Genomic DNA, 12515 nt, shown 5'->3' on the forward strand with positions numbered 1-12515 from the left:
CTCAACCACCTCCCTCTGGGCAACCACCAATCCGCTCTCTCTGTCCATGATTCTGTTTCTGTTTCACAGGTAGGTTCACTGGTGTCATAGTTTAGATTCCACATATAATTGAAACCATATGGTATCTGTCTCTTTCTGACTTACTTCGCTTAGTATGATAATCCCTAGTTGCCTCCGTGTTGCTGAAAGTGTCATTATTTCATTCCTTTTTATGGCTGAGTAATATTCTATTGTATATATGTACCACATCTTCTTTATCCACTCATCTGTCAATGGAAATTTTGGCTGTTTCCCTGTCTTGGTTGTTGCAGATAGTACTGTTACGAGCATAGCATTGCATGTATCTTTTTTGAATTATAGTTTTGTCTGGATTTATGCCGAGGCGTGGGATTAGTGGATCATATGGTGATTCTGTTTTTAGTGTTCTGAGCAATCTCCATACTGTTTTCCACAGCGGCTGCACCAACCTACATTTCCACCAACCGTGTAGGAGGGTTCCCTAAGACAAAACATTATTCTAAACTCTGAGTCTGTTATCTTATTTTCTACAAAAAAATCAGTTAAGATAAAGAAGCAAATATGGACCACTAACAGGAGTGTGTCTCTTCCATGATTTGTTCATGGTTCCCCACATCAGTCTGGGGTTGAGAGAACAATTTCAATATTTTGAATTGTCCGGGTGGCTCCTTCGATCTGAGCTTCCGTTTTCTTCTGAGGCTTGAGTGCAATTTGCTCCAATGCTCACATCTGATTGGTTGAAAGTCGAGTACCTAAGGGTGAAGTCCAGGAAATTCCCATCTTTACAAACCTAACCCACCCAATGCTTCCCTTGTGGCTCAGCTGGTAAAGGATCCACCTGCAATGTGGGAGACCTGGGTTTGACCCCTGGGTTGGGAAGATCCCCTGGAGAAGGGAAAGGCTACCCACTCCAGTGTTCTGGCCTAAAGATTTCCATGGACTATACAGTCCATGGGGTCGCAAAGAGTCAGACATGACTGAATGACTTTCACTTTAAGCCACAGAAGGGACATTTCTTTGGAGAGATTCAGAGATGAGCCAGGGCGCTCAGTCATTCTGGGGTCCACTCAGTGTACTGGGCCATATGGAAGAGGGTCATAATGAATGGATACAAACTAGGGAGAATGTGGCTAGTCAAGGTCACAAGGAGTGGGAAATGGAGATGCTGTAGCTAGAGACTGGCCATAGTGATGCCAGCGCCACCATATGTGAGGGGGCGCAGACTCAGAGCTCATCCCGGACATAGTCGGAGGAATTTGTGATTGCTGGCTTGGGCATCTTTCATGTATAATTTTGAATTGCCACGCCAGAATGCATTAAGTGTCTGGCTACTTCTCACTCCAACTTCTACCGTTGGGTAGATGTGATCAGATAATCTACTGCTTTGGAGGACACACATATATTAGGACAAGTAATGAACATGTTGATAATACTTGAACATGTTGATGATAATTTCTTAAGAAACTATTCAGGGTGTTTGTAAAGACTTAAGATTGTCCTTATTTATACATGGACGTATTCTGCCCATTACCTGGATAGAATTAAAAGTGTTAAGTAAATCAGGAGAGCAGATCCCCTACAGCAGGGACTGGGAGAAAGAAGAGATTAGGAGGAGGGCGCTGCAGTGCATGGCCACAGTGAGGAGGTCCAAGGGCACAGCTGACTGATGCTTGGGTAGAGCAGGGGGCGCAGCCAGGAACACACTGAGCAGTCCCCCCTTCCCCCTTCTTCACCCCCCCCCCAGCCCACTCCAGCTGCTATGGTTAGAGGGTCTTCTGCAAGGAAGAGAAGGGTGTCCTGCCCACCCCCTCCCCCAGCTCCGTGCAAGAGCTGCCACTACTTGCATCTTTAGCGCCTCCTTTCTATCCACTTGACTCCCACTGGTGAGCAGCAAAGGACTGCAATCCTCCCCCGGAAAGACCAGGAGAGGATGGGGCTTCAGTGGCTTCTGGAGTTAACTGCCATTCTGGGAAGTGCTGCAGCATTTCCTCAAGGACTGGATGGGTGATGGGTTTTACAGTGAGAAGAACTGAAAACCAACCAAGTTAACTGACTAGAAGCGGAACACCGAGGTCTTGGTAGCCGCACCTCGGGGGAAGGCACCATGGGAAGAGGATGAGGGCATGGAGGATGGGCTTGGATTGCAAGAAACAAGCTGACTCTGTGGACCTCAGCTGCTGATGGAGAAGGCAGCTGCCTGTCCTTCCTTCTCCTGGCTCGGTAGAGACCATTACCACACACAAATCAAGGATCTCATGGATCCAGGTGGTCTCTCCAGGGACAGCATCTAGATTTAGAGGGGTGGCTGGACCAGTGATAGCACATCTGATGCCTTTGGTGGTTTCTGTGAACTGGTGGAAATTGGCAACAATATGGCAACAATATGCTTGAGTCCTCTCCTGTCCTTTCTGTCACCAAGGAGGGGGGAAGCTTCCTAGAATGGGTAGTCTAGAGTCTGTCCATTTCTCAAAATTTCACTCATTCGAGGCCCGGCTCATCCAGCATCTCCTCTGTGAAACCTGCTTTAAATGCCCCCAGCCTGGATAAGTGGTTCCCTTTTATCTCATTCTGCCATTGGTTGGGCTTCCCAGGTGGCCCAGTGGTAAAGGACCCGCCTGCCAATGCAGGAGACATAAGAGGAATGGTTTGGACCCCTGGGTCAGGAATATCCCCTGCAGGGCCCAGCAACCCATTCCGGTATTCTTGCCTGGGAAATCCCATGGACAGAGGAGCCTGCTGGGCTACAGTCCTTGGGGTTGCAAAGAGTCAGACATGATTGCAGCGACTTAGCAGGCTGGCAGGCCATGGGTTGTGCATAATTGTCCCATTAGACTTGAGCCTTCAGAGGCAGAGGTTAGATCTCCCACAATGCCCAGAACAGGGCTAACTCCTTGCTGGGGCGCAGCGTGTCCCTGAAATTGAATGAATGACTGAAAGCGGATGTGCTCGGGCACCCTGGGAGCCTCCTTCTTACCTGTTCCTGCTCGCTCCATCTGTTGAGCGGCCCATGGTTGGGGGTTGGGTACCGTGCATGTGGACCACACCCGAAGACTCCCCCAGGACTGGGTGCTCACCAATCTTCGGGTATGTGAGGGGGGAGGGGCCAGAGTGTGTGTGTGTGTGTGTGTGTGTGTGTGTGTGTGTGTGTGTGTGTTTAGAGGAAAGGGGAGCTGCCTTCAAAGGCATGTGGACTCAGTCCCTAGGGCTTCTTTCTAAGCTCTGCTTCCTCTCAGTAGTAGAGGTTGTCACAGAGAACAGACAAAGTGGAGATGAAGAGGTGGACTAGAGAACTACCAGCTAGAGCTCAGCGAAAGGGTTTATGCTGGCCATCCACTTGGGGGACCACAGGGACAAAGTGTGGCCAGGAGAGTTCAGAGCTACTCTGCGCCTCCGCAGAGGGCCAGGAAGGCGGTCTGCTGCCAGCACCCCAAGTGGAGACATTATCCATAATCCTGGAGGGTGGCCAGTTCCACTACCCAGGGCACAAGCACCTGCTATGGAAAACAAGTCCCCACTGAACATTTTAGAAGGGCAGGCGGGCAATAAACAAGGGAGCAAATAGCAAATACGTCAGGGTTTCCCAACCCTGGCTCTGCACTAGAGGGTTTTGTTTGTTTGTTTGTTTTTAACACTGAGCCCCTCATTCATTTCTAGAGATACTGTGGACCCCACTGTGGCCTTGGCAAGGGGGTCTGTTACAAATTTTCTGCAGGGTTGTATACGTTGTGCTAAGTTGTTTCAGTCGTGTCTGACTCTCTGCGACCCTATGGACTGTAGCCTGCCAAGGTCCTCTGTCCATGGGGTTCTCCAGGCAAGAATACTGGAGTGGAGTATTGCCATTTCCTCCTCTGGGGGATCTTCCAGACCCAGGGATAGAACTCAGTCTCTTCTGTCTCTTACATTGGCAGGCAGGTTCTTTACCACTAGGGCCACCTGGGAAGCCCCTCCCCAGGGCTGAGAACTACAAAATAAGTGAGATGATTCAGATGGTTTATAAGGACCACCTAGCAGAACAATGTGTATGTAATAGAGAGTGACTGACTCAGAGACCAGGGATGGTCACTCCGGGAGGTAACATTCAGTTTGAGACTTGAAAGACAAGGCAGAGGTGTCCTGCAAGGATCTGGAGAAGAAGCTTTGCAGGCAGAGGACACAGAATGTGCAAAGGTCCTGAGGCTGGAATGAGTGTGGTGTGGCAAGTCCTAGGAGAAGCAAAAAAGCCTGTGTGGCCGGCATGTAGTGAGCCAGAGGGGAGAGAAGCATTCAAGACTACATGAGCAATGGAAAGATGCTTTGAATTTTCTTCCCAGGGTGAAGGAAAGCCACTGACAGCTTTAAGCAGGCAATTGAGTGAGTAGAATTCTGAAACTCAGAGCTGCATGCATTTCATTTGCTCCTACCTACCCCCACTGGACTTCTCTCTCTGCCCAATCCTTTACCTGCATTTTCACAATAACTCCTGCAAGGAGCTAGTTAGATGTAGTTAGAGATCTTCTCCGTTTTACAGCTGAGAAGGCACCAGTGTTGAGTGTCTCATCCATGTTCCCCGGGCTCTTGAACTGGATCCTCTGGTACCCGTCCCAGAGCTCTTGCCTAGAAATACTCCTGAGCATGAGGAGCTGCCTCAGTTGCTACACTTGAGTTACACACACTCCAACCCTGGCCATCAGGATGAGAAAGCTCAATCTTGGCTTTCCTTGAGTGAAGCAGATCGCCCCTAAATGGGTCTTCCTTTCAAAAGGTGCTGAGTCAGCCATCCCATCTCAAAGGCGGCCCAGCAGCTCCAGTATGACAACCTCGGTCTAGAAAATGATGATGCTTTGAACTAAAACAAAGAGGTGTTTTGCAGCATGAGTCTCACCCTGACTCACCTGGAATCCGCACTCCTTGTTGGCTGGGCCTGGCCTGCCTGGTCCACGTGGGACATGGGGCTGTCTCCCTAGAGCCTGGCTGCCAGCTCCTCATAATCTATTAGTTCCCCAAGGTCTGGCTGCAGACAGCTGGTGCTGGATCAGTGTTAGAGAAGCGTGTTTAATATTTAACGCTGGACTCATCTTCATGGCTACAGTATTTGGGGTTTTCTTGACACACTTCTTGGAACCCCTTGGGAACCCCATTTCCCACCCCAGGTTCCAGGGGGACGTGCGATGGATGGCTGGGGAAGTGGCAAGGAAGACCGAGAAAGGCCACCAAGGGTCTTCAGCGTCCTCGTTGGGTGGGTCTGTTGAACTTTGGCTACAGATCTGGATGATCTGAGGTTGGCGAGCTTGATGCACTGTGTGGAAACTGGCCCCACCACCTAAGGATGGAAAGAAGACTCCTACCCTCATCATGAGGCCCAAGGGCAGCAAAAACATTGCTTCTCTACAGTAGCCATGGAAACCTCCCATTGCTGTGGATGCCCTCCCCCCGCCACCAGAACAGCTTGTTCAACAGCCTTGAGGGCCCCTCTGCCTCCTCGCTCCATTGCTCTAGGCCAAGCCTCGGGTTCCCCAAAAGAGCTGTAACTTGGCTCTAAAAGGTTCGCCCTGATTTTGGTGGGTATCAAGGGAAAGAGCCCCAGAGAGGAGAAAACAAAAGGATGGGGATAAAGATGGGAGGAGATGATGACAGTCAGCCGCGCTGATGAGAGCCGGGCGGGCTGGGGCAGGCCGTCAGCGTCACCGGGAATGCGATCAGGGCATTCAGGAGGCAGCACGCGCGTCTGGAGCCCCATCTGACTGGCATCATTCACTCCCCTTCCTGTTCTATTCATTCTGGAAGGGGAGCCTTAATTAGGCATGAAGAGATTTATCAAACAGCAGCCCCCGTGGAGCGGGTAGTCTTTCGCCATCTGGACGGACAGTTTCTGCCCTGTGACAAAGGCAGTGGGAATGATTCATGAGGCCCCACAGCTCCACCCCCTGGGCCTGGAAAAACCTGAAGGGCTCTTATCCTCTCTAAAACAGAGCGAGATTTCACCTGTGCCGCTGGGCACACAAGCGGCGGTTTACACCGAGGTTCTCCTGACTCTCTGACTGATGCCCAGACTCACGAGAGCCAGGACTGTGCCTCGGGTCGGTTTTCAGTTTTCAGTGACTCAGCGGCACTGATTAACAGAAAAAGCCCTGAAGTGGGAACCAGAAGACCTGGATGCAGATTCTTTTGGTGACCTGTGTGGCTTCACATGGTTTTTGCCTCAGTCTTATGATCTACACAATGGGGATAATGACTTCTGTATCCTCTCAACTCACTGATTCTTTGGAGGTTCCTGTGGCATCATATGAGGCAAAATGATTTTCTTAATTATATAGTCCTTGATAGGCATTGAGGATTTAATCCAACAAACATTTATTGAGCAATTGCTGTGTGCTACGCACCACCCCCGGTGCCGTGATGGACATAGATGAATAAAACACGGTCCCTGCCCTTGGCGAGCTTACAATCTAAGAACGGTCATAAGACAAGTGCACAATAACTATAATACAAGGCAGAATATGGTAAGTGCCGTGAGAAAGGTACAAATAAAGTGCTATGGTGGTTCAGCGGATGGAGAGATCCCAGTGGTTGGTCGATCAGGGGAGCTTCATGAAAGATGTGGTTTCTGCATGGGCCTTGAAGGAACCAGAAGAGAGTGTTCCAGGGGATGGGAAAAGCAAGACCAAAGGCACGGAGATAGGGAGACCGGGTGCCTCTTTGAGGAATGACGACCATTCTAGATGGACCAGCAGCAGGGTATAAAGGAAGGATGGGGCCTTCTTGGATGGCCTGTGACATCAGGACAAAGACTTGCACATGATTTTAAAAGTTTGTGAATGGCTGGAGATTAAAAAGATAAATCTCTGTGAATGTTTAGGATAGACTGGAGAATGTGCAATCATGCCCAGAGGAGCCCTGCGAGAAGAGACCGATGTTGAAATTGCCGGAGCAAGCAGAAGGCAAGGATGGTGCAAGAGCAACAAGGGGATGCACGCAGAAGAAACCAAGATGACTTCAGGGTTTCAGAACTGGGTGGAGAGACTGTGGAAGAAGAGGAGGCAGAGATGACAGGTTTGGCTTCAGAGAGACTGAGTTTCTGGCACCGCCAGAGCAGATGGGGTGAATGATCAGTGAGCAGTGTACAGTCAAGCCTGGAGCTCGAAGGAGGGGCTGAGCTGCAGGAGGCGGAGGATGACTTCACAGCAAGGTGGGGGGTTGCCAAAAGAGCATGCAGGGCTGTGATGAAAGGGGGCCCAAGGGAGCGCCACGGTGGGGGAGGTCTGAGTGTGGGCCAAGGGGGAGAGGGATACAAGTCAGGTCTACCGTGGCTACTCTCTAGATTAAGGTAAGGGCGTCAATAAATAAGTCATAAATACATAAATAAATAAATACATAAATAAACAATGAAGGGGCAATGGGAAAGGGGAGGAAAGTCATGAGAATGTGGCCTTCTGGGCATTCTGGGGACAGGGAACGTCCAGGAGTCGGTGCGGGGCTGGGCAATGCAGAGGGCTTGGTGATGAGAAGGGGCTTTTGACCTGAAGTCTCTGGTCGCAGGAGCGTGGAGGCTAAGAGGGGGTTGAGCGGGAAGGTGGCGCCAGCACCAGAGAGCCCCTCCCGGGCCTGGGGATGAAGGGGTGAGGCCATGGGGGTCAGGACGGGCGGGTGCGTGCCTGTTGGTGGAGAGAGACAGCACAGAGGGCAGAGTGGCTGAGGACCAGCGAGGGGATGAATGTTCCCTCAGAAATGGGAGGAAGGCAGTGAAAGGGGAGCAGAGAGGCCAAAAGATCTGGAGGAGACACTGCATTCCAGAGGGCTCCATCTCTGCAGCAAAGGAGCAGGCTAAGAGGGGCTCATCTGGGGGCTTGAGGAGAATGCAGAAGGGCTGAGGGGTTTCAGGGTGGGCGAGGACGAGGGGACTGGGGATGACTTGAGGGTCTGGGGGAGGTTGGCTGACTGTGCCCGCTCCCGGAGGCCTGTGGCCACTGTCGTTACAAGGCAGCAGATCAGTGGTACCAGATACCAGATACCTGGGACTCCTTGGGGCTGCCCCAGGCTAGCCGGGCTGGGTCAGACACTACAGTGGACTCTCAGGCAAACTGAGCTCTAAGTAGCAGGAGAAGACGGCTGCCTCCTGATCATGGTGCTCAGATGGAGAAGGGCGGTTGGGGAGGGGAAGCCAAGGCCTCGGAGCTCCTGCCATCACATGGCCGAAGTGTTTTGGCAGCACAGAGCCTGCAGGTTGGGAGTGGGGACAGGTAGACCGTCTGGGGTCCCCAGCTTTCTCTAGAGAGAGCCCAGAGGCAGACGGTCCCTGCCCCTTCAACTCTATTAGTTTCAGTTTAAGGAACCAAGACCAAGAAGCGACAGAAAGAAAGCCATGTTTTAAAAAGAGCTCTGGCCCCTTGACTCCCCTGCAGGGGGGGACACTGACGGGAACATGGACGCAGGGCTGACTACGGACCTGACATGAGGCTCCTCTCTGCACTTGCCGCTGGAACCTGCTGGAACCCAAGGCCTTGGCTAGTCCCCTGAGCCTGGAAATTCTGCCTGTTCCCCAGGATGCCAGAGGCTTCAACAAGGAAACGTCTTCCAGGGCCTCTGAGATCTTAAGGGTCAAAGGCCCGGGAGAAGTGCAAAATACGAGACATTAATTTCCACTTCTTGTGAGAAGTCCAAACCACTCTGCTCCCACAGAGGCTGTGAGGGCTGTTGCTTTTTAAAATATTAACTTTACAATGCAAATCCTGAATCTCAGACTTCAAGTGTTAACAAGAACAACAACAAGGGAGGTAACACAGAGATGCGGATGTGGTTCGGAGCTGGAGTGTCCGCGTGTGGGGTTAAGAGGTTCCGAGCATCCTTCCACCGCCCCCACTGGCTTCTCATCAGGCATTAATTTCGAGCAAATGTCCTGCTCTGAATCATCATTGATTATGTCTGGCCTCCTAGGCTTGGAAGCGGATCTTGATCCCTTTTCTTAACTCCCTTCACCTTCAAGACAATGTTGGTGGTGTTGTTTTTTAAACTTATCTTTCTAATAGATTTTAAAACACTTATTTAAAACACATTCAGGCAAGAGAATGAAGCTAACAAATCAAGCTGGCTAATGCTCATCTACACATGACCTGTGATTCTAGCCCCAAGTTATTCGCATGGAGCCAAGGTTTCCCCAGGGAGATTATATCCAGTATTTGGATACTGCATTTGGATATTTGGATTTTAAAAAAAGTCTGAATTCTTCATCTTCATAGGGTTTGTGCCAAATTCTAAAATCACTGCCTCTGTGAAAACAGGGAGGTGGGGATGGACGTTGAACCCTCTCCCCGGAGAGCTGAAAACCTCAGTGTTGGAGCTCAGTGCTGGCCAGTGTGACCATCAGGATAAGAAAGCGACAAGAAAGTGACACTGACACAGCAGTCTAGCTGCAGCGACCCTGCAGCGTGCATGATGCGGAAGCAAACACAGTGGCCGCAGAGAAACGGAGCGCGGCGCTTACCGTTCTTCCTGGCCTCACATCCTGGGCCTCCCGAGGCACCCAGAAAGGCGATTTTAGAAGGATGACATTTATCTTTGCCGTGCCCTTTCAAGCTTTTGCAGTGGTTTCCCTGGTGGCCGAAGAGGAACAGGACTGTCCCTGTAGTGACATTCTAACAGGGCAAGGAAGGAGGCTAACCCTGAGGATGAAACCCCAGGTTCCCTTCCTCCATGACGGACTCAAGTTGCTTTAAAGAACCACCACCACACTTGGGACCCTCGTTTGCCTTATTCTGGGCCAGAGCATCAACTCTCTTGGTAGGAAGTTGTGATTTTTCAAAAACACGCTTCGGAACACCCTAGCAATTGGGTGTGATCTGCCTGCTCCGTGCCGGGTTCCTGGGGGTTCTTGCAAAGCCGGAATATGACCTGTCCACCGTGTCTTCTCCAGCCTTCTCCCCAGATCTGTGCAGGCCAGTCTTGGACAGGCAGGTCAACCATGGTTCATCCTGTGGACAGTTCAACTCTAAGTTCACAGAAGCAAGTGCTCAGCTCTGACTTGGCCTCCACTCCTCGGTGACCATGTGTTTCTTTGCTGGGCTGAGCATGCCAACCTCCCTCTGCTCTAAGAACAGCACCATGTTAGACATGGATCCAGTTTTCCCCTCTGGGTCTTGGCTCACCTAGAATCCACATTTCTCAGAGGCTCGGGGCAGGTGTCCACAGGTGGCTCTCCGATCACCCATGAGCCCAAAGACCTCTCCATTCTGGGAGGCAGCATGCCATCCCAAGTCGTGGGACTGGCTTCTTTTCATGTCAAGTCCTTCTGCCTCCAAAGATGCACTGAGTCTCAATCTGGTCCAGGTGGGTTCTCCACACCTTCTTCTTGTGGCTTATCTGCCTAATGCTAGATGAACACCACACAGTTATAAATACTCAGGTCAATATATATATGCAGGAATAGATATATATATTCTGGTCACTGTTTTACACTTGAACAAAGAAAACCACTAGCCTGCTTGTTCTAGAGTTTGTGCCGCCCCGACTCCCATCTGCCTGTGGTGTAGCTGGCAGGAAACGTGAGCCACCGAGTCCCACCGGGTGCCCAGCTTACGTGGCCCCGTCGCACTGGCCGACAGTCAGTTTCAAAGCCCCCTGCTCGTGGAGGCTCTTCAGGGCCTTGAACTCCAGGGGCATGGTGTGGGGGCTGGCCTGGGAGGTGTAGCCGTACTTGAGGCTGTCGTAATAGTGGTACTTGACAGGATTCTGGTTCTGATCTAGCGGAAAGGGCCAGAAGCCGTAGAGGTAGATCTGGTTGCAGAAACGCGTGGCCAGGGTGTACATCAAGAGCCCCGTGGTGGGTCTTTTGATATGAACTTTGTTAGTCAGCCAGTATCTGGAGAAAAAAAGTGGAAAAAAAAGAAACACACAAAAATAAAATGAGTTTATGAATTATCCTTTCCAGGAAGGGGGGGGTTTTATCTTGCTTCACAGCCTGCCTCTTGCCACTCCAGGAACTGCAGATACCAATCGAGTGACCGATTCCAAGGTCCTTTCACAGAGGACTGACAGTTACCATTTTAATTAATTTATTTTAATTGGAGGATAACTAGAACATTGTGGTGGGTTTTGCCATACATCAACATGAATCGGCCACAAGTATACATGTGTTCCCCCCCATTCTGAAACTCCCTCCCTCCCCATCCCATCCTTCTGGGTTTGGGTGCCCTGCTTCATGCATCGGACTTGCATTGGTCCTGTTTCCCATATGGTAATATACATGTTTCAGTGCTATTCTCTCAAACCATCCCACCCTCTCCTCCTCCCACAGAGTCCAAAAGTCTGTTCTCTACATCTGTGTCTTCTTTGTTACCCTGCATGTAGGATTGTTGGTACCATCTTTCTAAACGCCATATATATGTGTTAATATACAGTATTTGTCTTTCTCTTTCGGACTTACTTCACTCTGTATAATAGGCTCTAGGTTCATCCACCTCATTAGAACTGACTCAAACGCATTCTTTTTTAGAGCTGAGTAACATCCCATTGTGTAAATGTACCACAACTTCCTTATCCATCCACCTGCCGATGGACCTCTAGGTTGCTTCCATGTCCTAGCTATTGTAAATAGTGACAGCCATCATTTATCAAGTACTGGAACTGCCCTTAGGCTCTGTGATTTCATATATGTGATTGGATGTCAAGAACACAAGCCTGTGAATACATGCAGAAGCAGACACGAGGTTGGGAGATGGAAGTGGCTTGCCCAAGGTCACCGAGGTAGAAAGGAAAGGACCTTGCCTCGAGCTAAGGGCATAGCAGTGCGTGTGTGCTCAGGCGTGTCCGACTCTTTGCGACCCCATGGACTGTAGCCCGCCAGGCTCCTCTGTCCGTGGGACTTTTCAGGCAAGAATCCTGGAGTGGATTGCCGTTTCCTACTCCAGGACACAGTCCCGACACAGGGACTGAACTTGAGTCTCTTGTGTCTCCTTCATTGGTGGCCGGATTGTCTACCACTGAGCCACCAGGGAAGCCCAGGCCTGTTGAAATCTAAAGCAGGGGCTGGCAAACCTTCTCCGTAAAGGGCCAGGTGGTGGCCACACTCCTGGTCTCTGCCGTCATGGCGCTAAAAAGAGCCACAGACCACACACGCGGGTGTGGCCAATCTTGGTGCTCGGGCCAACTCAGATAAGGGGCCACCTCTTGCAAGATGCCCACCGCCTAGTGCCATGCCTGGCTTTGGCAAGGGTTGACCTCCTTGCCTCCTAAGCATCATCAGGTTTCCTTCCCATCCCTGCCCACAGGCCCCTCGACCCTCTGATGCGGGCTGCCCATCTCTGAGCACATGTGGCTTCCCTGGAGGGCTGGAGGCCACGGGTGGGGAGCGGCAAACAGTGGCCTGCCCTATGCGGCTGGGTCCTGCAATGGAGTCTGCCAGGAGTGTTAGAGGAGACAGGGGCGGGGTGGGGAAGAGTGCTTGTTGTTGTCTAGTCGCTAAGTCATGCCCGACTCTTTGCAACCCCATGGACTGTAGCCCGCCAGGCTCCTCTGTCCATGGGATT

General features: G+C 51.1%; 1 protein-coding gene across 1 annotated transcript in view; it reads right to left on the reverse strand.

Moving 5' to 3' along the window:
• Nucleotides 1-6324: 6324 nt before the first annotated feature.
• The window catches only part of ST8SIA2 (ST8 alpha-N-acetyl-neuraminide alpha-2,8-sialyltransferase 2), a 74915-nt gene continuing 68724 nt past the window's right edge, over nt 6325-12515 (reverse strand). Inside the window, exon 6 of the mRNA XM_020901540.2 lies at nt 6325-10849. Coding sequence (XP_020757199.1) covers nt 10564-10849 — 286 coding nt within the window. The 3' untranslated portion in view covers nt 6325-10563. The remainder of the gene's footprint in view (nt 10850-12515) is intronic.

This window comes from Odocoileus virginianus, chromosome 16 (assembly GCF_023699985.2).
Source record: "Odocoileus virginianus isolate 20LAN1187 ecotype Illinois chromosome 16, Ovbor_1.2, whole genome shotgun sequence".
In the NCBI taxonomy this organism is placed as follows: domain Eukaryota; kingdom Metazoa; phylum Chordata; class Mammalia; order Artiodactyla; family Cervidae; genus Odocoileus; species Odocoileus virginianus.